This window comes from Gadus macrocephalus, chromosome 17 (assembly GCF_031168955.1).
Source record: "Gadus macrocephalus chromosome 17, ASM3116895v1".
Lineage (NCBI taxonomy): Eukaryota > Metazoa > Chordata > Actinopteri > Gadiformes > Gadidae > Gadus > Gadus macrocephalus.
In genome coordinates, this window is record NC_082398.1 from 4,669,568 (window position 1) to 4,695,326 (window position 25,759).

General features: G+C 47.2%; 2 protein-coding genes and 1 long non-coding RNA gene across 3 annotated transcripts in view; 2 read left to right on the forward strand and 1 right to left on the reverse strand.

The window, feature by feature from the left end:
- The window catches only part of arhgef11 (Rho guanine nucleotide exchange factor (GEF) 11), a 24,528-nt gene extending 13,043 nt beyond the window's left edge, over window positions 1-11,485 (forward strand). The window contains exons 20-37 of the mRNA XM_060035850.1: window positions 276-395; window positions 1,903-2,057; window positions 2,574-2,714; window positions 4,561-4,637; window positions 4,962-5,087; window positions 5,301-5,418; window positions 5,787-5,935; window positions 6,205-6,280; window positions 6,384-6,563; window positions 6,924-7,005; window positions 7,129-7,209; window positions 7,374-7,432; window positions 7,579-7,737; window positions 8,215-8,439; window positions 9,025-9,132; window positions 9,519-9,892; window positions 10,369-10,501; window positions 10,894-11,485. Of these exons, the coding sequence (XP_059891833.1) occupies window positions 276-395; window positions 1,903-2,057; window positions 2,574-2,714; window positions 4,561-4,637; window positions 4,962-5,087; window positions 5,301-5,418; window positions 5,787-5,935; window positions 6,205-6,280; window positions 6,384-6,563; window positions 6,924-7,005; window positions 7,129-7,209; window positions 7,374-7,432; window positions 7,579-7,737; window positions 8,215-8,439; window positions 9,025-9,132; window positions 9,519-9,892; window positions 10,369-10,501; window positions 10,894-10,943 (2,413 nt within the window). The 3' untranslated portion in view covers window positions 10,944-11,485. The remainder of the gene's footprint in view (window positions 1-275; window positions 396-1,902; window positions 2,058-2,573; window positions 2,715-4,560; window positions 4,638-4,961; window positions 5,088-5,300; window positions 5,419-5,786; window positions 5,936-6,204; window positions 6,281-6,383; window positions 6,564-6,923; window positions 7,006-7,128; window positions 7,210-7,373; window positions 7,433-7,578; window positions 7,738-8,214; window positions 8,440-9,024; window positions 9,133-9,518; window positions 9,893-10,368; window positions 10,502-10,893) is intronic.
- Window positions 11,486-14,581: 3,096 nt separating this feature from the next.
- Window positions 14,582-19,894, forward strand: LOC132475588 (ubiquitin carboxyl-terminal hydrolase 47-like). The gene is made up of 11 exons (XM_060076810.1): window positions 14,582-15,050; window positions 15,140-15,236; window positions 15,672-15,793; window positions 16,292-16,362; window positions 16,887-17,018; window positions 17,377-17,472; window positions 18,404-18,532; window positions 18,862-18,990; window positions 19,181-19,218; window positions 19,387-19,474; window positions 19,560-19,894. The coding sequence occupies exons 1-11, from the start codon at window positions 14,984-14,986 to the stop codon at window positions 19,611-19,613; spliced, it is 1,023 nt and encodes a 340-aa protein (XP_059932793.1). The 5' UTR covers window positions 14,582-14,983; the 3' UTR covers window positions 19,614-19,894.
- Window positions 19,895-24,337: 4,443 nt separating this feature from the next.
- On the reverse strand, window positions 24,338-25,736 carry LOC132475639 (uncharacterized). Its single transcript, XR_009529939.1, has 3 exons — window positions 25,201-25,736; window positions 24,731-24,780; window positions 24,338-24,610 (listed from the first exon to the last, which is right to left on the reverse strand). It is a non-coding gene; the product is annotated as an uncharacterized LOC132475639 (long non-coding RNA).
- Window positions 25,737-25,759: the final 23 nt, after the last annotated feature.

A 25,759-nucleotide genomic window follows, 5' to 3' on the forward strand; every position in this document is an offset into this window, starting at 1 on the left:
AGAATATTCGAATCAATAGTAAACAAACTTAGTAAGTACTTCCTATTCAAGTTATTTTGAAGGTAACCATTAACCTACAGTAACTTGACACAGTGATAATTACAATTATTAATAGCGGTTGTGTACAATTTAGATCCACAATCACATGCCCACTGTACACAATCAGACATTCATACCCAGAGTTGTATCACACGGCGTGTGTGACGGTTTGAGGCGGTAGATCCAGACGTCCCTTCTGTCGCTGTACCGAGGAGTCGGCCAGCCTGCTGGTGAATGAATGAAACGTCTCTAACAGCGTCTTCAGTCCACAGACTCATGTTTGTGTTGGTTTGTTCACCCCCCCCCAGGTCTCTGGAGAACCCCACGCCTCCGTACACCCCGCGCTCTCGACGAAGGTACGGACTAAACACACACAAGGGCACCCACACACACGCACACACACACACACACACACACACATACACTGGATTAGAGTGTGTGGGATCCTGTCTGTTTGTGTATTTTCTCGTGTGTGTGTGTTTGTGCTACTGTATGTAGCACGCACACATTGACAAACATTGACACAGACACACACACACACACATGTATGTGTGTATCCCTGTAGGTCTATGTAATATGTGTGTTTCCCTCCTGTACATATGTGTGTATGTGTGGTGGAAAGTGTCTGTGTGGGTGTACATGTGTGTCCGTGTGCTCTTTCTGGAGTGAGTGTGTGTGTGTTGGTTTAACATGTGTGTTGGTGTAACGTGTGTGTGTGTGTAACATGTGTTGGTGTACCATGTGTGTTGGTGTAACGTGTGTGTGTGTCCGTGTGCCCCCTCAGGAGCGTGGAGTGTGTGTGTGTGTGTGTGTGTGTGTGTGTGTGTGTGTGTGTGTGTGTGTGTGTGTGTGTGTGTGTGTGTGTGTGTGTGTGTGTGTGTGTGTGTGTGTGTGTGTGTGTGTTAGTGTAACGGTGTGTGTGTGTGTGTTAGTGTAACGTGTGTGTGTGTGTTAGTGTAACATGTGTGTTAGTGTAACGTGTGTGTGTGCGCGTGTGTGTTGGTGTAACATGTGTGTTAGTGTAACGTGTGTGTTAGTGTAACGTGTGTGTTGGTGTAACGTGTGTGTTGGTGTAACGTGTGTGTTGGTGTAACGTGTGTGTTGGTGTACCATGTGTGTTAGTGTAACGTGTGTGTGTACCATGTGTGTTGGTGTAACGTGTGTGTGTGTGCGCGTGTGTGTTAGTGTAACATGTGTGTGTTAGTGTAACGTGTGTGTTGGTGTACCATGTGTGTTAGTGTAACGTGTGTGTTGGTGTAACGTGTGTGTTAGTGTAACATGTGTGTTGGTGTACCATGTGTGTTAGTGTAACGTGTGTGTTGGTGTACCATGTGTGTTGGTGTAACGTGTGTGTTGGTGTAACGTGTGTGTTGGTGTAACGTGTGTGTTGGTGTAACGTGTGTGTTGGTGTAACGTGTGTGTGTACCATGTGTGTTGGTGTAACGTGTGTGTTGGTGTAACGTGTGTGTGTGTGTGTGTGCGCGTGTGTGTTAGTGTAACATGTGTGTGTTAGTGTAACGTGTGTGTGTACCATGTGTGTGTGTGTACCATGTGTGTTGGTGTAACGTGTGTGTTGGTGTAACGTGTGTGTGTGTACCATGTGTGTGTGTGTAACATGTGTGTTGGTGTAACGTGTGTGTTGGTGTAACGTGTGTGTTGGTGTAACGTGTGTGTTGGTGTAACGTGTGTGTTGGTGTAACGTGTGTGTTGGTGTAACGTGTGTGTTAGTGTAACGTGTGTGTTAGTGTAACGTGTGTGTTGGTGTAACGTGTGTGTTGGTGTAACGTGTGTGTGTGTACCATGTGTGTGTGTGTACCATGTGTGTTGGTGTAACGTGTGTGTGTGTGTCCTGTGCCCCCCCAGGAGCGTGGAGTCCCCCCTGGCCCTGATCCCGGACAGCGGGGCCCTGGAGGAGGAGGAGGAGGTGTGTGACGGACACCCCTGGCAGGAGACGGTTCCCCCCCACCTCCTCGGCTCCCTCAGCCCCCGGGAGGCGGAGCGCCAGGCGGTCATCTACGGTAACACCGCCCCCCACCCTCCACCCAGTCCTCCACCCAGTCCTCCACCCAGTCACCTAACCCAGTCTAACCTCGTCCCAAAGCCAGGAGAGTGTTGAGGAGTGGGTGGAGGGTTCACCCTCTCCTCCCTCCTTCACCCTCTCCTCCCTCCTCTCCTCCCTCCTTTTCCCTCTCCTCCCTCCTTCACCCTCTCCTCCCTCCTTCACCCTCTCCTCCCTCCTCCACCCTCTCATCCCTCCTCTCCTCCACTCCTCCACCCTCTCATCCCTCCTCTCCTCCACCCTCTCATCCCTCCTCTCCTCCACCCTCTCCTCCCTCCTTCACCTTTCTCTCTACCCTCTCCTCGTCTCCTCTATCCCTTCCTGGTCTTGGGACTAGGCTGGGATAAATCTGACAGGTTTAGACACTTTTATCGGCCTCTTTCCTCCCTCCCATGAGTAATATTCCTACTCCACTGCCAAGTGTGTCTGTGTGTGTCTGTCATTCATTGTGTGTGTTTGTGCGTGTCCCGTCCAGAGCTGTTCACCACGGAGGTGTCCCACCTGCGGACGCTGCGGGTGCTGGACCAGGTGTTCTTCCAGAAGATGAGGTCCGTGCTGAGCTCCGAGGAGCTGGCCTGCATCTTCCCCAACCTGCCCCAGGTCTATCGGCTCCACGGTGAGTCCTCTCTCTCTCTCTTACAGTCTGTAGCTCTCTCTACCATCTTCCTCTCTCTCTCTTACAGTCTGTAGCTCTCTCTACCATCTTCCTCTCTCTCTCTCTCTCTCTTACAGTCTGTATCTCTCTCTACCATCTTCCTCTCTCTCTCTCCCAATCAGTCTGTAGCTCCTCTCTACCATCTTCCTCTCTCTCTCTTACAGTCTGTAGCTCTCTCTACCATCTTCCTCTCTCTCTCTCTCTCTTACAGTCTGTATCTCTCTCTACCATCTTCCTCTCTCTCTCCCAATCAGTCTGTAGCTCTCTCTACATCTTCTCTCTCTCTCTCTTAACAGTCTGTAGCTCTCTCTACCATCTTCCTCTCTCTCTCTCTCTCTCTTACAGTCTGTATCTCTCTACCATCTTCCTCTCTCTCTCTCTCTCTCTCTCTCTCTCTCTCTCTCTCTTACAGTCTGTAGCTCTCTCTACCATCTTCCTCTCTCTCTCTCTTACAGTCTGTAGCTCTCTCTACATCTTCCTCTCTCTCTCTCTTACAGTCTGTAGCTCTCTCTACCATCTCCTCTCTCTCTCTCTTACAGTCTGTAGCTCTCTCTACCATCTTCCTCTCTCTCTCTCTCTCTTACAGTCTGTATCTCTCTACCATCTTCCTCTCTCTCTCTTACAGTCTGTAGCTCTCTCTACCATCTTCCTCTCTCTCTCTCTCTCTCTCTCTCTCTCTCTCTCTCTCTCTCTCTCTCTCTCTCTCTCTTACAGTCTGTATCTACCATCTCTCTCTCTCTCTCTTACAGTCTGTATCTACCATCTTCCTCTCTCACTCTCCCTATCAGTCTGTAGCTCTCTCTACCATCTTCCTCTCTCTCTCTCCCAATCAGTCTGTAGCTCTCTCTACCATCTTCCTCTCTCTCTCTCTCTTACAGTCTGTAGCTCTCTCTACCATCTTCCTCTCTCTCTCTCTCTCTCTCTCTTACAGTCTGTATCTCTCTACCATCTTCCTCTCTCTCTCTCTCTCTCTCTCTTACAGTCTGTAGCTCTCTCTACCATCTTCCTCTCTCTCTCTCTCTCTCTTACAGTCTGTAGCTCTCTCTACCATCTTCCTCTCTCTCTCTCTCTACAGTCTGTAGCTCTCTCTACCATCTTCCTCTCTCTCTCTCTCTTACAGTCTGTAGCTCTCTCTACCATCTTCCTCTCTCTCTCTCTCTTACAGTCTGTAGCTCTCTCTACCATCTTCCTCTCTCTCTCTCTCTTACAGTCTGTAGCTCTCTCTACCATCTTCCTCTCTCTCTCTCTTACAGTCTGTAGCTCTCTCTACCACCTTCCTCTCTCTCTCTCTTACAGTCTGTAGCTCTCTCTACCATCTTCCTCTCTCTCTCTCTCTCTCTCTCTCTCTCTCTCTCTCTCTCTCTCTCTCTCTCTCTCTCTTACAGTCTGTATCTCTCTACCATCTTCCTCTCTCTCTCTTACAGTCTGTAGCTCTTTCTACCATCTTCCTCTCTCTCTCTCTAACAGTCTGTAGCTCTCTCTACCATCTTCCTCTCTCTCTCTCTCTCTCTCTCTTACAGTCTGTAGCTCTCTCTACCATCTTCCTCTCTCTCTCTCTCTTACAGTCTGTAGCTCTCTCTACCATCTTCCTCTCTCTCTCTCTTACAGTCTGTAGCTCTCTCTACCGTCTTCCTCTCTCTCTTACAGTCTGTAGCTCTCTCTACCACCTTCCTCTCTCTCTTACAGTCTGTAGCTCTACTTTCACAAACGTTATAGAGAACATCAAAGTGTTAATAACAAAAGACTATGGAGTGAGGTGGAACGCGGCAGCAGTGCAGCGTCTGTAACGTTCCTCTCTGGCCTGCAGCCAGCCTGTGTGAAGCCATGAAGAAACGCAGAGAGAGGACCATCGTGGAGGAGATAGGGGACATCATGCTGAGCAGGGTGAGACTCTCTCACCCACTCACCCACGCTCTCTCTCTCTCTCTCTCTCACTCACTCACTCACTCACTCACTCACTCACTCACTCACTCACTCACTCACTCACTCACTCACTCACTCACTCACTCACCAATCATCTTTAACGTGAAGACGGATGGAAAGGCTTGTTGCCGTGTCATTCGCTCATCGGTCTGTCTGTTTCCGTATCTACAGTATCTCAGTATGTTTTTATGCATTCATGTCTGTGTGTCTCCTGTCTTTATCTTTTTCCATCTATGTCGGTGTATATCTATGTTTAATTATGCGTGTGTGTGTGTGTGTGTGTAGTTCGAGGGTCCCGCAGGTGAGGGCTTCGCGGACCAGGCCTCCCAGCTGTGCAGCCAGCAGTCGGAGGCCCTGGAGCTGCTGAAGAGCAAGCAGCGCAAGGACCCCCGCTTCGCCCACGTCATGCAGGTACCCCCCCGCTCACACTCGCACACAGACGCACACGGGCGCCTGCAGGTTCACGCAGGCACCCACACATCGCTGCTGTCTAACATGAGATGTACGAAGGCACTGAGGTGTGTGTGTGTGTGTGTGTGTGTGTGTGTGTGTGTGTGTGTGTGTGTGTGTGTGTGTGTGTGTGTGTGTGTGTGTGTGTGTGTGTGTGTGTGTGTGTGTGTGCAGGAGTGTGAGGCTAGCCCTCACTGTCGGAGGCTACAGCTGAAGGACCTGCTGGTGTCCGAGATGCAGAGGCTGACCAAGTACCCCCTGTTGCTGGGCAACATCATCAAACACACCGAGGGTGAGTCACTGTCCCCCGGCACACATTTGGCCCTTCTTGTGCGCCATCATGCTTGCCCTCTTTATGGCGTTTTATCTCCACAGTGTCTGTCTCTTACTCTGTCTCCGTCTCCGTCTTTCTCTGTTGCTCTCTCTCTTTCTCCGTCTCTCGGTTGCTCTCTCTCTCTCTCTCTCTCTCTCTCTCTCTCTCTCTCTCTCTCTCTCTCTCTCTCTCTCTCTCTCTCTCTCTCTCTCTCTCCCCCTCCCTCCCCCCCACACTAATGCCACCATAACAGTGATGATGAATGGATTGATTGACTGTTGACCGGTGGATGCTTGTCATGCTGGTTGTTATGGCGATGTGACCCCGTCTGCCCCTCCGTCGTGCAGCGGGTTCCCCCGACCTCCAGCCCCTCCAACGGGCGCAGTCCTGTTGCCGGGGGATACTGCAGGCTGTCAACGAGGTCGTCAGGGAAACGGAAAACCGGCAACACCTCAGCCAATACCAGCGCAGGCTGGACTCCGCCCCCCAGTTCAAGGTGAGCTAGGTTTGTTTTCAAAACTGTGTAATGGACAGCCTCCCTTTTGATTGGTCGATCTATTTGTGATTTATGTCATTGCTCCGATGGTCGGTTCTTTAATTGATGGAATGGTGCTTTGATTGGCTGTTTGTTAATTGATGGATTTCTGCTTTGATTGGCTGTTTGTTAATTGATGGACTGGTGCTTTGATTGGCTGTTTGTTAATTGATGGACTGGTGCTTTGATTGGCTGTTTGTTAATTGATGGACTGGTGTGTTTATTTGCAGAGTCTGGACCTCACAGCGAAGACCATGATTCACGAGGGTCCCCTCACCTGGAAGGTCAACAAAGACAAGACGCTAGGTACGTCAAGCACCTGTCTGTTTCATCTACAGTGTGTGTGTGTGCTTGAATTTGCCTCTTACCCTCTCTCTCTCTCTCTCTCTCTCTCTCTCTCTCCCCCCAGAGATCCAGGCTCTGCTGTTGTCGGACGCCCTGGTCCTGCTGCAGCGGGGCCCAGACGACCGGCTGGTCCTGCGCGGGCCGTCCCGCTGGCTGGGGGTCACGGGAGGGGGAGGCGACTCCAAGACGGCCTTCAGCCCCGTGGTGCGGCTGGACTCCCTGCTGGTCCGCTCCGTCGCCACAGGTACCACACACACACACACACACACCCACACACACACACACACACACACACACACACACACACACACACACACACACACACACACACACACACACACACACGACTATATGATGTGTCTGTGTGTGCATTCATAACGGGGGAACAAGTTGAAAGGCACAGGGTTCGATCCCCATGTCCACAGATGTCTCTAGGCCTCTGCAGGTTCGGAATACCCCTGTACTTCACTAAATGCAGCTCTGCTAAGAACAGTGTGAACAACGATGAGTGTGTTCTACAGCTTTGAGGTCCACCTGCTCCGCTTCTCTGTCTGCCCTTTTATTGGCCTCCTCTATAACCGCCCTCCCTTCTCTCCTGACCCAGACAACAAGGCGCTGTACATCATCAGCCCCACAGAGGGACAGATATACGAGCTGGTGGCCGGGACGGCCTCCGACAAGAACACGTAAGTCTCCTCCTTCCATCGTGCATACTTTCAGTACATCCACTTCTGTCTGTGCTTCTCCGTGTCCGCCAGTGTCTTTGTTGTCATCCTCGTGGGCTCTGAATCGCGTGTGTTCTGTTTCAGGTGGAAAGACATCCTTGAAAAGACCATCTCATTGGCCGGTGGCTCGTCTCCCTCAACCAATCACACCTCCGCTCCCATATCGTGAGTCTTTACTGGGTTTTATCGAGCGTCTGGATCAGATGTTTCCCCTGCCTGACCGACGTTGACCGCTTCAATTAACCATACCAGGCTGGTGGCAAAAAAGTAATAATAACGTTGTTTCGCCTATCTGTGTTTTTGCGTTTGTGTGTTTCTTTTTGCTGCAGTCTCCCCAGTCTAGTAAACTCCTCCCCAATCTCGACGAACAACCACATCTACCAATCAGGTAAGAGGACACCCGTGTGCCTTGGCAACGCTGAAACGTGACCATATACTTGGGCAGGGGCCGTAAGAAGTCAAATGCTACACGTTTGTCTTTTTTGTTCATTAGTATCTTTTCCGAAATCCTTCTAAACTGTTTCAATCGTCCAGACGACTCGGTGACGGAGAGCTTGGTCTCCATGGAGATGGAGACAGGGTCGTCCAATGACGACAACGGGCTCATCTCCAGCGAGCCCGCGGGCCTATCGGAAGAGCTGTTCCGTGGGGACGGGCCGGAGATGGGCGTGGCAGAGGCGGCTCTGCAGGACGGTGAGAAGGACGCCATGTTTGGAGACTTTACCTTTGCTTTTTCTGACCGAAGCTCAAGGGCTCATATTCTCACACCACAGTCTTATTTGACCGATATCGACAGTGAATATTTAGACATTTTTATGGACTTAAATATCACTGTTATTTATCATCAGTACAGCTCTTAAAGGTGACATATTATACTACCCGTGTAATTAGCCGTTACAAGCCGTTTTTGAAAATCTGCCGGTGAGTTGCACATTTCTGAAAACGAATGCCATTGTGAAGCAGGCAGGGGAGATTCGAAATGAGCCAATTACCTGAGACAGGACCAATAGTAAAAATGTCGTTGTCAACCACTATATTTCATCCTAGACCAGCCAGAAAGGGGCCTCGATGTTCAAAATACCGGATTTGTCCTTTAAGGTACTGATACTGATACTGATACTGATACTTAAGGTTTGTCAACCGTTTCCTCGTCTCTTTGTGCGCTTGCAGTCAAGTCGCTACGGCAACTAATATTCCACGATTTGGAGGAGGACGGGTGGAGCCGCGATTCAGACGACACGCCCACCAACGAGCTGGCCAATGAGAGGCATTCGTCCGCTTACGGCCCAAGGGCGCTCTCTCTGGAGACGGTCCTGTGCACCAACCAATCGGACGGGGAGGACGAGGCCACGCCCCCGTCGACCGAGCAACTCGGGCTTCAGGTCGTCAGGAAAGGTAACGAACGCCCGCCGCAAATCAGCCGACCAACTGCCATGGAGATCTTTCAAAATAAAAGTTTCAAGGAAAATGTAGGATTTTTTTTCTCTTTTTTTTTATTTTAACCCAGATCATTTCAAGTGGGTCGTGGGTCATTATTAAAACAGATAAAAAAATCAAGTGAAACTTTTTCGGCCAATCTTCAAATGCGCTGAAAGAGTATTCGCTGTCATTTAGAAAATCAATATATTAAATGATTTCATGGGATCTCACGGTCTTAAATGCCCTTTCGATTTGAATATCATTCCAACCTTTTCACTTCTGCTTGTTCTTATTAATTCTAACGTATTGTACTGGATGTGAAGTTTTACTTTCGGTGTGTCGTTCCTCTTTCACTATGAGTACGGTCTCTTGTGGTAACTAATTCTCGGTGTCTCTTCTGCATGGATCTGGGTTTGCTCAAACGGTTCTACTTCTTGTCTCTGCTCCTCCTCGCCTCATCCCCCTCCCCCCCCCCCCCCCCCTGCACAAACCCCTCTCCTCCCCCACTCCCCTCCTCACCCCAAACCACCCCCCGTCCCGGTCCGTCGTCTCTGTGTGTAGCTGTGGTGGCGGGCTCTTCCTCTGTCCCCGACGACATCGCCCGCGATGCCGCCCCCCTCCCCTCCGAGCCGTCGTCCGAGCCGAGAGGCGGGGAAGCCGCGGCGCCCGGTAATGCTCGCCTTCCTGCCCGACCGGTGCAGCGGCGCCCGTAGTCGGATTGCAGCCGGTACATTGTCGGGACTCGTTTGGAGAGTGGAGTGGGCCTTTATTCGCCCGCGCGACCGTCCTGGTTCCCTCTAGGTTCCCCCAGACGTCATAAGGCTGTGCAGTGTGCACACGGATACATTTGTGTTAAGACCAGTAACAGAACATCAGCCGCTTTTGTGCATGATTGAAAAAAATAAAGAATTGTACGCGCACACACACACACACACACACACACACACACACACACACACACACACACACACACACACACACTGTCATTAGCATGGCACGTGCGATCGTCCTCTACCTCTCCCGCCCCTGACGAGAGCCCGTGTGTCCGGCCGTAGGCAACCTCTTCTACCTGGTGATGCCCAGCGAGGCCGGGGAGAGCACCACCGACGACGAACCCCCCACCCCCACCGCCGACCACTTCCCCGAGTGCCCCCCCTTCCGCCAGGAAGTGATGTCATCGTCGCAGGACGGCGCGTGCCCGCGGCTGGAAGACGCCAACGTGGAGGTGGCGGCGGGCGGTGGCGCGGCGGGCGGTGGCGCGGCGGCGGCGGCGGACGTCGACCAATCGGACGCTTTGAGGCTAGAGGAGGAGGAAGAGGACGAGGAATTGGGCCAATCGCAGACGGGCAGCCAGAGTCATGTGATCAAGAACGTGGAGGGGATCTTCCTCACCATCGAGGGCCTGATGACAAAGTTGCAACGTCTGAAGGTGAGGAAGAGACCGGAATGACTGCTTTTAGTCCGTGTCCTCTGGCGAACGGAATGATATTGTTCCCATGTCCGCCACAAGCTGGGTGGGTCATTGAAGGGTGACGTAGACGCTTCGGGTCGTTGGTCAAATTTTCCAGACCAGCGTCTCCTAAAATCTGTTGGAACACTTTAAAGGCATTCAGACCTGGAAGTATCCCGATACAATTAAATGTGAATCCGGGTCCATTCAAGGGTTTTAAGAAAATGTCATTTTTCAAGAACAAGGAAACAGTTCCACTTCAAGCGAGAAAATTCCCCAAGAACAAGTTCTCTGTAAATCCACTGGAATGAAAGTGTCTACCGAAAGACTAAATCAGTTGGCCTCAAACCAAGAGTCTAAAATCGTGGTGAAAAACTGTTGCAGACTACTTTAGCTTCTGGCGCCCTCTAGTGTTTATAGGTTTAAAGCTCTATGTTGTCCCTGCTCCTCCCCAGGACATGGAGAACGCCCACCACCAGCTCCTCAAGTCTCTCCGGGAGGCGGCCATCGGCCTGCCACCAGAGGAGCACCCCGGTCACCCGGCAACCGTCGCTAGGACGCCATCGTTGGAGCGCGCCTCAGGAGACGGTGAGTGACCACGGTCGACCCAGAGATCGGAGGTCGAAGGAGAAGACCCAGGTTTGCCTTCCGCCTGCTGCTAGGGATACCATTAACGAAGGACCTCGATGAATTACCTTTACGATTGATCTTGACAAATGAACTTTTACGAATGACCTTTACAATCTACCTTTACAAATTACGGTAACGATTTACGGTTACGCAGTACCTTTTAGAAATACCTTGATGATTTGAAATTCCGAATAACCTTTAAGAATGTGCCGTGAGAAGGCTTGCGATTTCTCAGTGGGTGACCAACGTTTTCTTTTTTGCGTTAGACTCTGAACGTTCCGCAGCAGGAGTTCTGAACGAGAACCGAGGGAACGCTAACGTTCTACCTCCTCTCCTGTGAACCCCTCCAGGCACCGAGGGAACGCTGACCGAACTCAAGATCCAGTCCACCGGGTTCTGACCTCCACTCTGTGTACATCCTCACACACACACACACACACACACACACACACACACACACACACACACACACACCTCTACTCTCCACTCCTTGCCCCCCCCGAACCAGCCCCCACCTGCTTGACTCCCAGCATGCACTGGGCCGTTGGAGGAGAAACACTAAAAGGACGGTGTGCATGAAACCGTTTGCCGTTGTCCTATGGGAACCCCCCCGGGAAGGAAGCTTGACCACTACGACTACAGGAACTCCCCCCCCCCCCCCCCCCGTCTTCTCCGGAGGAAGTATGGGGATGCTTGACAGGAAGTAGGAGGCGCTTGATGGCGAAACAGGAAGTAGGACTGGATCCCCAGTGGCGGGAGGACAGAGAGAGAGAGAGAGAGACACGTGGGGAGAAGCTGGGATGTGGAGATGAAACGACATGCGAACCCTTTGCCTACGGCGTTCTTCGTAGGCTCGCACCTTTTTGAACAATTTACAAAAGATTAGGAGAAAATCCGAACGGCTGACAGAAAGACTTGAGTGTCGGAAGTGTTGCTTTTTTTTTTAAAAGAAATAATAATCAAGCCCCCCACCCCCCCACCCCCCCCAGCACTTTACCCACAATGCATCTCTGCATGTCTGCATCTTCCACAGTAGAGCGGTAAGGGGCCCGCCCCAGGCCTCCCCCCCCCCTTATCGAGGACTAGGTCGTAGACCAATAGCTGGATTTGCACTGGATTACCATTCAAGGAATTCCGACGTCGTTGCCCGCACACTACGTGTCCCGTTCCCCTGGATTGAGTCCCGTGTTTGTTTCTGTTGTTCGAGTGATCGTACACTAACTGAGAAACGTGGACCGGGTCTTGGTCACCGGCACCCACACATACCGTTGGTTTGTTCTAGATCAGAGGCTAAAACACTACGGGTTCAGCTGCCGTCTGGGGTCCGACCAGGGTGGGTCTAGCTGCACACAGGGAGCACACACACACACACGGACCGCTTCCATGTCGCTTCGGTGGACATAAAAAGCAACAGGCTGTTTAATGGGGTCACCCGACGGACACCTTTTCTCAGGTGGGTTCTCGTGATTCCTCAGCATGCGCTCGTGATACGACCCCCCCCCCCCCCCCCCCCCCACACAGTGTGTCCAAATGACGCGCTCCGGGTGGGGAGGGACCCCTTTTTGTGTGGAGAGCCCCCCACTACCGCGACGCGTACAAAACTGTGGACCCCGAGCCGATGTCCCTGCAGCCCCACCCTCACACCCCCGCCCGATCTCCTCCTCCACTACAGTGACCCCCCCCCCAGGTGTTATACTTGTAGCTGTGTGTGTGTGTGTGTGTGTGTGTGTGTGTGTGTGTGTGTGTGTGTGTGTGTGTGTGTGTGTGTGTGTGCCCCACCCCGGCGCACCCTCGTACCAAGTTCAACCCATTCCTCCTCTGAGTAATAATGTATTTATTGGGAGACAAACGAGAAGAAATTACATGTCTGTACATTTAGATTTTTTTTTTTATGAATATGCACATAATCCAAGTTAATGCAAGAAAAAGAACAAAAAACAACTGACATGTTATATTTTTTCCCGCACTCTGATGAAGCGGGAAGTCATTGGATGGTGTTCTGTTTCCAGAAAGTTCATGCAGCTGTTTTCTAAGCCTCGGTTCAAATGTATAATGTATGTGTAACCAGCAAGATTGACACTAATGTAAGTTGTGGTTTTGTTATTTTTGCGTCTTCCTGTCTTCGTGGATTTTGACGTGTGCTCACTAAAGTAGTGACGTTTCCTCCTCCGAGGCGCAAATAAAACCATATTAAGGCAACTTTTTACCAAAAACCCTCTTCCTATAGTGGCATTATAACATGGTATACTAACAATCGTTATTATTCGTGCTTCGTTTGTTTACGTCTTTTACATATTTTGTGTTGCAAAAAGGCACGAAGGAAGGAGACGAACGAGATGGAGGAACAATTACAAAAAAAACGAAACTTTCGCCTTAGTCTGCCATGTACACGGAGGATTCACATTATAGTGGTTTTTAAAGCTATAATATAGTTTTACTTTTAACACATTTACATTCTTACACGCTGCCTAAACTTAAGACAAGCATGACATTAAACCGTACTCAACCACGCGTGCGCTTCCGAAGCGACCGGTGCGGCGTTGTTTTGGAGCGTCTCTCAGCCAGGTCAGCGGTGGGAATGTCTTTCTGAAGAAGATGAGGTGAGGACTGAACGGGTAACTGTGCTTTAAGAAGTAGAACAAAAAAATCGTCGAAGTGCCGGCTTTCTCGTCGGATGCCATGGAGTCTTGAGAACGTCAAAGAGGACAATCGGGATACCATAATCCAAAAACGGCTCATCTTATTTCTTTCACCTCCGTGGAGGGAGGGACGAGGTACTCTTAACCGGTGGGGAGAGGTTCGTTAAAGGCTGCCTGCTTCCGTCGTCTGTGTGAAGCAACTCAAAACATTTTAAGAGTTTATTGCTCAGATCAGTGAAAATATTTTAGCAGCGAAGAGTTGCAGAGAAATGTGCGGTTGTTATGAAGGCATTTCGGGTGTTTTTCTTTCCATTTTTCTTTAGCAAAAAACGTTTTAAAATCCTTTTTTTTTTTGGTTTTGGTTTATAGTATTCCAAGAGAAGCGCATCTTTATCCATTTGATTTCTACCTCCGTAGTTTAATCTCCTGGTTTTGTTTTGAGTTTCCATGCGTGTTGCGTTGTGAGTGGATAAGTCTTGGCTCCGAGGAGTCTATTCCTTTTGTAAGATGTTGCACAGAAACTGAATCCCTGCACAGTGCAAACTACTGTATGCATACACCAGTCTTTAACTGTAATCGCGCATTGTCTTTTCTTTAAAAAAAAATGTTCACTCATGTAACATAGAGAAATCACAGCAAGTTTATATATATATATATATATATTATATGCATATATATATATATTATATGCATATATATGGATATGGATATACATATGGATATGCATATATATATATAAATATTTGTGTTCATTTTTCTGTAAAGTCTTAGTGTTTCTTTTTGACTTTATTTTTGTAGGCGTGATAAAAAAAGTGTAAATTATATTATTCTCCCCTGTTTTTCAAAAAATGGCGAGATTGTTAGCTGCACAGGAAGGAAAATGAACTTATGATTTGTGTGTTTTGTGGAATTAAAGAAAAACGATGAAAATATTGACAGTGCCTATGAAACTTTTATTTTGTCCACTGAATTTAATGAGTCTTAATAATTTAGCACTTTTTGTCAAATTAGTGTTCAAGTCCAAGTCTTTTTTATCAAATTAGCAGTCTAAATAGCAAGAAGGAAAAATTCTCAATTGCAAGCAGCAATACCAGACCTATCAAAAGTACATAGGCCTACACGAAAGCTTGTATTTAAAATAAGACTGATACAGCTGATGCAGGTATATGTATACCTGCATCAGCTGTATGAGTCTTATGCATACAAATCAGCTGTCAATATATTTAATACAGTAGAGGTTGTAGTTCAAAACCTGACTAATGGTAGTAACATTGTCGCTTAATAAATCGATGTGTAAGCCATACTTCATTCACTTCCTCTTCCATGGTCATTACAATGGCGTTGACCCCTGCAGTTCACCCACATAACCTCTAGGGGTCGCTGTGTCCCCGTTAAACACTTGATGCTTACGTTTTTAACGGAAGCTTACGTTTCCTGTTGTTTTGTAAAAACCTGGGTAAGTCTAATAAATCAAACTATATTGATATTTTTCATTTTATTTCACTAAATGACCCCAATACACTCGTCCAACGTGAAAGATGATGATTTAACGCTATGGATGAGAGGACCTTTTTCCTCTCATCCAAGTCCCAACGAAAGTGAAACTAAATGTTTACGTTGCCTTGCCTTGGTGCCCACGTTTTAAAAAAAAACGATGCAAGACGACCTTGAATTCCTGTCTTGAGCCTTACATTTGGCATTCTTTTGTTGAAGATCATGTCTCGCCGAGGACCAAATATGTCTAAAGTAGCCTTCTGATAACGTGATGGTGCCTACTTCCTCAAACTAGAGGCAAATAGTGATGTCCTACAACAGGAATACGAGCAGAAACAGAATCGCAGCTCGTCTGGACAACATTCCTTACTCAGGTACTGGGGCATGTCGTGTTACGGCTCTTTCTTTTAAAGTGTGGTACGTTTGTTAGTTGTCTTACAATGTACTCGATCCTCGTTTGCAGACTATCGCGGTATTAACAACCCTGCGAGCCTCTGCTACCTGACAAGCGTGCTGCATGTCCTATCCATGACCCCTCGGTTCCCAGAGGCAGTGAAAAGGTTTGGTGTCGTTGTATTTAATTGTTGAAAACTGACGTTGATTATTATATTATACACAATTAAGTAAACGTCCAGACCAGAGTCAGTTGGAAAGAGTGTAAAATCAGATGTATCCATGGTGGCAAACCAGTTTCCCCAATGGGGATTAATAAAGTTAAGCGTTTTCGAGTACCATATTAAGCGTTATATAATTTTCATTTATTATTATTATTATTATTATTAATCCAGTCCAATCCAAAACTTGTCAAAATCGACCCTCACGTGACGTCACAAGTGGGATTGTCAATCCCTTTGTGTGATGGACAGATCAGCCTATCCAGTGGACTGTAGCAACTGGTGGGCGGATCTTTCCATTGTACATCTGGATGGAGCACTCCCTCATGTGAAATTGCCTAATTAACCGGATATTAAAGTATTGTTTTTATTTATTTTTAGGGGATCGGCTACACATTCACTCTACTTAGACCCTAACTTGGATAAGCTGTTTTCGGATTTGGAGAAGTGTACGGCTGACATAGATGACATTGCAATGGCCTTGGGGATCACAGAGGCAGATAGTAAGTCATGCCTTCAGTAAGAAGACGTCTTTTGGTCAACTATAACACTCATTATGGGTCTGCTCTTTGCATGTATCTGGGGATGGATAACTAGAACATAACACACATTGACCAATGCTGGTGCTTTGACACCTGTGTTTTCCCTGCTTATACAGCTCAGCTGTGTGTTGTATTTCCTAGTAAAATCACATTGCATTGACCGCCTCCATTTTGGAAGCCTAGGAGCATAGGAATGTTAGTTGTTGTGTTAGTACTAGTAATGTTATTCCGGTCATTGTTTAGTAATACATTGTGAAGTGATTGGTCGTTATGGGGAGACACTGTTGTGTTTAAAACTGCCACTGTGTTTTTCATGCCAACCAGGGTCAAACAAAGTTACATTTAGCCTAGGTTTTAGATATATATACCGTGATTTAACCGTACCGCAGCCATCTTGAGACGGGGAAGTATGAAGCATTCTGATGCACAATCCCTGCTCACGGAAACCCCTGCTTACAGTTTACGAACAGCGAGACGCCGCCGAGTACTTCCAGAAGATTCTGTGTGGAACCAGCCCTGAGGCTTCCGAGGTAGGCCGACTGAACGCACAGACGCCTCCGTGGGCCGCACCCCAACAGGCCCAGTGTTTCCCACGCGTAGACCAACGTGTGGCGCAGCGCCGCGGAATAAACACCGAGCGCCACGGCACCGTGACCCTCGATCCCCCCCAACCGGCGCCAGGGGGGGGGGCACCACACATTGCTACCTGGTCGGCGGGAAGCACTGAGGCCGCGACCTACGCCTACGTTAAGTTATTAAGTTATTGCAAGTATGTTGAGTTATTGCAATAACTTAAAGACAAAGTGAAAGTGTTTTATTTGTCAAATGTACAGTGCAACACAGGGTCATAGTGGGCAGGGAAATTCTTAGGACAAGGCAAGCGACAACTTCGTAGTGAAGCAAACAAAATAGCCGAATTATACACGACAACATCAACAACGGCAACAATAAAATAATTGAACCATTGAATAAAGTACTGGCATGCATTTTAAAGTGTAGGGATGCAATTCCTTCACTCATTTGTGACGATGAAAATGTCCCTCTTGGCTTGCAGATGTTTCAGGGGACGCTGAAGCGTTGCATCAAATGCCACGGGTGTTGGACCGAGAACAAGACGGTCGACCCGTTCTGGTCTCTCCCGATCTCAGTCGGACCGGGCCTCCGTCTGTACTCAGCGAACAACCTGGTACAGAGGCGTCTCTGTGGGCCAGCTACGTAACCCTGGCCGTATTGCACAATACGATCTGTACATCTCCCTGTGCACTCGTTTTATTATAAATGTGTTTACAATATTCTTCATTTCACAACACGTGCATATGTAAATACTTGCAATAACTCAACATACTTGCAATAACTTCATACTATTAACTTTCTTCTGTGTATATATTTCTGTTAAAACATATATTGTGTTTTATTTATATTTTAAGCACATATCGCACACAAACATTTCACCGCACACCCTGTATGAGTGTGTGAAGAATAAAAACCTTTGAAAAAGTAGAACTTTAGAATCCCCATGGTTTAACCCTCGGGGCTGCTTACAGGAAATGGCTTTTGAAGATGTTTTCACGCCAACCACCCTGACCGGGGACAACACGATTTACTGCGACCGCTGCCAAGCACGAGAAGATGCAACCATTGTGAGTGAGCCGTCGACGAATGTGTGAAATATTAAGGATGACAATCGTCTTGGTCATTGTTTTGATCCATGGTATTGTGGGTCGCGTTATCTGATCTCTTACTGCTGTTCAATATTTTGAGTAGAGCTGTCAGTTAAACGCGTTATTAACGGCGTTAACGCAAACCAATTTTAACGGCGTTAAAAAAATTATCGCGCGATTAACGCAATTGTTTTATTAAAAAAAAAAAAAAAACTTTTTTTTTTCTTTGGCTCAAAACAAAGAAGCAGTAGCCTGACTGCTATGTTCAAATGACATTTGTTCAAAGCAGTCGTTTAATTGCACTATAGGCTCTTTTTTTGTATCGTCCTGTTTTGATCAGTATATGCCAATGTTGTTATCAATAAAAAAACATTTGCACAAGGCAAGCCGATGCACTTCACCATGTTGATAAGAGAATTAAAATGAGAAGAATTATGGGACAAAAAAATCTAGGGATATTTAGCATAGAAAAATAATTTGCGATTAATCGCGATTAATCGCGAGTTAACTATGACATTAATCACGATTAAATATTTTAATCGCTTGACAGCTCTAATTTTGAGTATTGTTTTTGTGATCCCTCACTCATCTTAAATCACATCTGTTTTGTTTACCAGGGGGCAACCTTGGTTCCCAACACTAGCTGGAACTGAGTACATTATCCCGCTTATTACACAGCTAATTACTAAAGCAATAAGTATTTGATAAAAAAAAGAAAACAAGATGATTCCGCTCGAAAAATTGAACGTTAGATTTTAGCATTGGAAAGCTGTCCTCAAACACTGGTCGGTTATTAAAACCAGCGGTCGGCTATTCAGCAATAACAGGCTGTAGAAAGCCGCAATTGCCCAATCAGAGTCAAATATTCAACCAAGCTCATCTCCTCTCGATGCGACGCCTGCGGGGGAAGGTGTGCGGTTGGCAGCACCGGCCTCAGATCCTCACTCTGCAGCTGAAGAGGTTCCAGTTGGAGTACCTGCGGAATCGCTACGAGAAGATCACCTGTTGTATCGACGTGCCTCAAAAGCTACACATAAAGGTACACACCCACGCAGGTCATTTCCAACCGCGCTAATAATAAATGACTCTTTTAATAAATATTTATTTGTCGAGTCTTTTTTTTTATGCCGTTATTGACAAGAGTCAAATAGACAGGATCCAACCGACCTCGTTTAAAAATTATCTGAAAGGCTGCATGTAACTTTTTTTTAACACAGAGTTCAAGTTATCAAAGGCAAGAATGGTGTTGTTGAATCTGCTGCCTCTGTCTTCATAACCAGACCTTTTTGACTAATTACTAGTTGATCTACGGCATTTCCTTTCTGCACTCAACCCTCCCTGCTTCTTGCCCTGTTCTGCCTTCGTCAGGGATGTGACTACGAGCTCTATGCTCGCATCAACCACTACGGAAGTCTGACAGGCGGCCATTACACGGCGACCATCAAGTCCTACGAGACCGGTGGCTGGTATGACTTTGACGACGCTCGCGTCCGATTGGTGAGAAACACTTGACTGTCCCTCGTCCCTCCAATCATATCTTCAGATATGTCCCCCCCCCCCCCCCCCATGTGTATCCAGCTGCTATTGCTATCGCTATCTCCCCTGCTGTTTCCTGTAATGCTGCTAATGTTGTTTCTTAAAGTGTTATTATGGGCTGTTTGTAATACTAATTGTTGAATTTCCACAGCTCCGCCCACAGCCCTGTCAGCAAGGAGAAACCGCTAAGTAAACATACCTACTGGATATTTAAATTGAAATCTTTGTGATTCAGATTCCGTCCTTTCGGGATTCTTTGCGTGTGAAGACGTCGGAGAACAATCAAAGCATAACATCTCAAATGGGGTAATGAATAATTATCTGTCGTCCACTAATGTGTTTTCTCACTTGATCCAGGTCCTCCTCAGCATACCTCCTGATGTACAGAAGAGCTCCGCGCCCCCCAGCTGCTGCAGGCAGGGCCCATGCCGAGTGTGTGGACGAGGTGTGTCATGTTATATATATTAGCCTCTGTCTACATCTTTTGTGTGCACTCTCCCCGTTCTAGTTCACTGTTCCGTCTGTTTTAGCGTGTTGCCGTGACTTCGACTGGATGCCTGGCACGACCCTCTGACTACGCCTAACCACCTGGCTCCACCCACAAGCCTTATATGGAGTTCCTTCCTTAACGAGGTCAGCCTGAGGATCGTTAAGCAGAGAGAGAGAGAGCGAGAGAGAGAGAGATATATATATAACCTGGACCCTCTGATTAACCCCACCCTGCACTGACTGCTTTGGATGAGGGCACTTCTTGCGATCACCCCTGGACACGGGAGAAACTGACAGATTAAGGCTTGTGTGCTTTGAGTGCTTCCCCCCTCTGGATGTAAATACCTGCTAATAAATGACCATTTGCTTTGCCCTGCTCTCTGTGTTTTGTGGTTTTCAATTAAACTTGGTATTGAGAAACCCGAGCCTGCCACAGTATGTCCATAATGACACCCATTGCAGTCCTAACCCTCCCTGGCTATTATAAGTAACCAATTAAGTTAACCAACCAATTAAACAACCAATTAACCGTGGGGAAGTGGAAGGCTGTTTGCGCTCAACTCCTGCTGATTGACTCCGAGCTAATCCTAGCCGGCGTCTCGGTGGTGCAGGGGTGAAGGGGTGGTGGTTAACACTCCGTAGACTCAGGTTCGAGTCCTCGCATGCACGGCTAATAAGAAGCTGACCTGCATGATGAGCTTTCAGTCACTATGTAGGTTCAAGAGGTACCTTAATGGATAAATCTTATTTCTCTGTCATGTGAATGGTAAAGTCAAGTATAACCTCCAAGCATGTTATGGTAAGCGTCTTGGTGGTGAAGCGGTCAGGGCTGGTGGTTAACGGTTAGTTAAAGCTCTGTAGACTAAGGTTCGAGTCCCCGCTCACCCGGCAACCAAGAAGGGAGTACCCCCAAACGTAATGGATACGTCTTATTTCTCTATCATGTGAATGGTAAAGTCAAGTATAACCTCCAAGCTCGCTCTGGTAAGCGTCTTGGTGGTGCAATGGTCAGGGCTGTTGGTTAACACTCTGTAGACTCAGGTTTGAGTGCACGCACGGCTAATAAGTATGATGAGCATTCAGTCACTATGGTTCAGGTTCCCTGCTCCTAACCGGGGTTCAAGTGGTACCTTAATGGATACATCTTATTTCTCTATCATGTGAATGGTAAAGTCAAGTATAACCTCCAAGCATGCTCTGAAAAGCGTCTGGTTGGTGCAGCGGTCAGGGCTGGTGGTTAACGGTTAGTTAACGCTCTGTAGACTAAGGTTCGAGTCCCCGCTCACACGGCTACCAGAGGTACGTTAATGGATACATCTTATTTCTCAATCATGTGAATGGTAAAGTCAAGTATAACCTCCAAGCACGTTCTGTTAAGCATCTTGGTGGTGAAGCTGTCAGGGCTGGTGGTTAACGGTTAGTTAACGCTCTGTAGACTAAGGTTCGAGTCCCCTCTCACACAGCCACCAAGAAGGGAGTACCCCCAAACGTAATGGTTAAATCTTATTTCTCTATCATATGAATGGTAAAGTCAAGTATAACCTCCAAGCATGTTCTGGTAAGTGTCTTGGTGGTGAAGCGGTCAGGGCTGGTGGTTAACGGTTGGTTAACGCTCTGTAGACTAAGGTTCGAGTCCCCGCTCACACAGCCGCCAGAGGTACCATAATGGATACATCTTATTTCTCAATCATGTGAATGGTAAAGTCAAGTATAACCTCCAAACACTTTCTGGTAAGCGTCTTGGTGGTGAAGCGGTCAGGGCTGGTGGTTAACGGTTAGTTAACGCTCTGTAGACTAAGGTTCAAGTCCCCGCTCGCACAGCCACCAGAGGTACCTTAATGGATACATCTTATTTCTCTATCATGTGAATGGTAAAGTCAAGTATAACCTCCAAACACTTTCTGGTAAGCGTCTTGGTGGTGCAGCGGTCAGGGCTGGTGGGCTGATGGTTTGCGGTAAGTTAACGCTCCGTAGACTAAGGTTCGAGTCCCCGCTCACACGGCCATCAAGAACGGGGGTTCTCCCCTGTGGCAGAACCCCCCACCCCCCCCTTCCGCGGGGGTGGGGGGGGGGGGGGGGTAAGGACTGTAGGTGTCTTGCTATTTTTTTGAATAAAGTATCAATATTTTTTTATTTGTAATTTATTTGTTTGTTTTATGTACTGTATAAGCCCCCCCCACCCCCCCCACCCCCCCCACCCCCCCCCACCCCCCCCCACCCGCCCCACCCCCCCCACCCCCCCCACCCCCCCCCACCCCTCACCACCTTTCTAGGGGGCCCCCCCCTTTAGAAAGTTCCATGAACATTTTTGAAAAACCCTTTGATGAAACTTTTCTAAAGTTTCCTTTGATGAAACTTTTGTAAAGTTTCCCCTTTGATGAAACTTTTCTAAAGGGGGGGGGGGACCCCCCCCCCCCGAAAGGGTGGGGGGGGTGGGGGTGGGTGGAGTGGGGAGGTTTTAATGTTGGGGGGTGCATCTATTAGGGGGGGTTTATAATGGGGGGGCATATAATGGGGGCCTGTATATATAATTTGTTACTTTATTCAAAAAAGTAGCAAGACCCCTTCAGTCCTTACCCCCCCCCCCCCACCCCCGCGGAAGGGGGGGGTGGGGGGTTCTGCCACAGGGGAGAACCCCCGTTCTTGATGGCCGTGTGAGCGGGGACTCGAACCTTAGTCTACGGAGCGTTAACTTACCGCAAACCATCAGCCCACCAGCCCTGACCGCTGCACCACCAAGACGCTTACCAGAAAGTGTTTGGAGGTTATACTTGACTTTACCATTCACATGATTGAGAAATAAGATGTATCCATTATGGTACCTCTGGTGGCTGTGCGAGCGGGGACTTGAACCTTAGTCTACAGAGCGTTAACCAACCGTTAACCACCAGCCCTGACCGCTTCACCACCGAGACGCTTTCCAGAATATGTTTGGAGGTTATACTTGACTTTACCATTCACATGATTGAGAAATAAGATGTATCCATTACGTTTGGGGGTACTCCCTTCTTGGTGGCCGGGTGAGCGGGGACTCGAACCTTAGTCTACAGAGCGTTAACTAACCGTTAACCACCAGCCCTGACCGCTTCACCACCAAGACGCTTACCAGAACATGCTTGGAGGTTATACTTGACTTTACCATTCACATGATAGAGAAATAAGATGTATCCAATACGGTACCTCTTGAACCCTGGTTCTGAGCAGGGCACCTGAACCTACATAGTGTCTGAAAGCTCGTCATTCTTATTAGCCATGCGTGCGTGGACTCGAACCTGAGTCTACAGAGCGTTAACCGACAGCCCTGACCGCTTCACCACCAAGACTCCTCAAGAACATGTTTGGAGGTTATACTTGACTTTACCATTCACATGACTGAGAAATAATATGTAACCATTACAGTACCTCTTGAACCTACATATTGTCTGAAAGCTCATCATGAAGGTGAGCTTCTTATTGGCCGTGCGAGGAGGGACTCGAACCTGAGTCTACAGGGTGTTAACCAACAGCCCTTACCGCCACACCACCAAGACACCTACCAGAGCATGTTTGGAGGTTATACTTGACTTTACAATTCACACAGTCTAGAAATAACAGGTATCCATTAAGGTACTTACTCCATCAGGGGACTTAAACCATGTGTCTAAGCGGTGAACAGAATCTAGGCTCAGCATGAAAGGATGAGCAAATTCTTATTCCCTGTGAGCGGGGACTCGAACCTGAGCCTACAGAGTGTTAGCCAACAGCCCTGACCGCTGCACCACCAAGACGCTAACCAGAGCATGTTTGGAGGTTATACTTGACTATACCATTCACATGACAGAGAAATAAGATGTATCCATTACGGTACCTCTTGAACCTACATAGTGTCTGAAAGCTCATCATGAACATCAGCTTCTTAATAGCCGTGCATGCGGGGACTCGAACCTGCACCTGCAGAGTGTTAACCAACAGCCCTTACCGCCACACCACCAAGACACAGATCATAAAATATTGGAGGTTACAACCAAGAGGGTCTTGCAACTTTTTTGCACAATTAACGTTTTGAAAGTATTGTGATGAAGTTAACCACCCCCCCCCCCCCCCCAAATACATATATTTTTTTAAAGAATATAGTTAGACACGAGGGGAACTAGAACCAGGAACCCTGACGATCATAACCACTTGCTGTCCCCACTACACCACCAAGTCATTGTGTATGACCGCAGTGGAGGATAGATTTGACTTGAATTCCTAGATCTCGTATTTTAAAATCAACTTTCAGATCTATAGTGACCAATCTTTGAACACACAACCTCAGCACCGTTTACAGAGAGCTCGATTCATTGTACCACAGATCCGATGCTTTCTGATGGCCGGAAGTCATATTTGACATTACATTCACGCTATGAAAAGCCACCAACATAAGGACTTGAAGCTTTCTTCTGTTCCAGCACTTTAATCAACCTGTCTTACCACTGCACCACAAAGACACTAGCTATACATGGTCAAACCTTTTATTTGAGATTATATTCCCACAATGAATTTTGGAAAACCAACCGACTTGTGCAGGACTTGAACCCTTGTCGCCTGTTCTTGAATCTACAGGTCTCACCACTTCACCACCAAGACACTAACAGTACATATTCACACTGACTTTATTACCAAACGCTAAAAGAATTCCTCATCTCATCTCTTCAATTCCTTCTCCATTCGGAGAGGGAGGGGGAATATAGAAGTATTGAACTGAATGAATGGACGTTTCATGGCTAGTTTTTAACTGTTGATATAGTTCAGTTAATGGGTGGGACGGATTGAGAAACTCAGGTACACAACACCCATGTTTTTTTTTAAGGGTTGCTTTACTTGAAACAACTTCTACATTCAAATATACATCGTTCACATCATCCATTGTAAAAGTTTAAATTAGAATAAGGTTTGTGTGATTAAATGTACTTGTTCAAGTTTTGAAAAATGACATCTAAAATAGTATTTTTTTAAATATATACAAGCATATGAGTTTTCCAATTTTCTTAAATAAGATTACTTTGCGTGTATCACATCGAGGTGCGCTTTAGATCTTGTCCCCCTTCTGTTAATTCTTCGTATGGTTCACCTGTGGGAGACAAAGACAAAACATTTTTTATTGCTGCCTCATCTTTTTTAACTTTTAAAAGCTTTGAAAAAGCTTTTAAAAGCTTTGACCCAGCCTGCAAACATTTGGAATCCGTCTTACTTGTCGTTGCCATCTGTACAGCGGTCTGCTCAAAGGTCGTTGTCTTGTGTCTGTGGAGGGTAGGCAAACGCAGAAGAAACATAGTTTCAAACCAACAACGTGTGATCTTTCGTCTTTTTACCGAGCGAGACAGCCAGGGAAAAAAGTTAGTAGATTAGTAGAAAGAAATCTAGAAACTGGCAGCAGTGCGTTTCCTCGTCCCAATCAGATCAAGTTCCTTCGAGCAAATAAAAGCGTTTCCCCCCCAAGGTTTTCTTTAGCCCGATCAAAGAGTAGCTACGCACTAGATCACGTTTGTGAATGAAAAAAGATAACGACTGATAAATAGTCATCCTACGGATTGCTTCCTATAACGTTTTTTCTCTCTTGTGCTAACATCTAAAACACTTAGTTCACGTGGGGGTCCAGTGCGTAGCTCACCCTTTAACCCCGTAACCTTCCATGCCGGGATCAGAGTGACCGTCCGTTACCTGGTGGCGCTTGTACTGAATGTCGGACGGGTAAGATAGGTGAACTAGTCTGTGGTTATGCTCAACAACATAATGTTCGGACCTGGAACAAACATGACATTTGTTTTGTTCTTGCTCTTTTTGTTTTTTTTGATCCACAGACATTGCCCAAAGCAAAAGAAGGAAAACCTCCACAGCTCCAATGAAGGAAACATTTTACAAACATTTTAAACGGTATATTCCACTCCTGAAACATGACATGTTCACATTGTGTTTTACTACTACAGAACTTCCTGAGTGTCACTTAGGGCTGAACGATTTGGGGAAACAATCTTATTGCGATATTTCGATCAATATTGAGATTGCAATTTCGTATGCGATTTTTATTTTTAAAGTTCCTTATGTTCTGGAGTATTCGCTAAACAAGCAATAAATCATTCTATAGCATGACCAACAAAACATTGGAAACAGTCAACATATAAACTGCTCTGTCCTTTAGGCCACGCCTATGTGTTTAGATTAATTGATGCATTCATTTATAACACCTTCATTTAACTTGAATAGTAAAAGAAAAAATACT

Excerpts from the sequence above, each read along its gene's own strand:
- LOC132475588 (XM_060076810.1), top strand. The coding sequence starts at position 14,984 with ATGTCCTACAACAGGAATACGAGCAGAAACAGAATCGCAGCTCGTCTG. Across the intron at positions 15,794-16,291 it reads GGGGATCACAGAGGCAGATA|TTTACGAACAGCGAGACGCC; the intron begins GTAAGTCATGCC and ends CCCTGCTTACAG. Across the intron at positions 17,019-17,376 it reads TGTACTCAGCGAACAACCTG|GAAATGGCTTTTGAAGATGT; the intron begins GTACAGAGGCGT and ends GGCTGCTTACAG.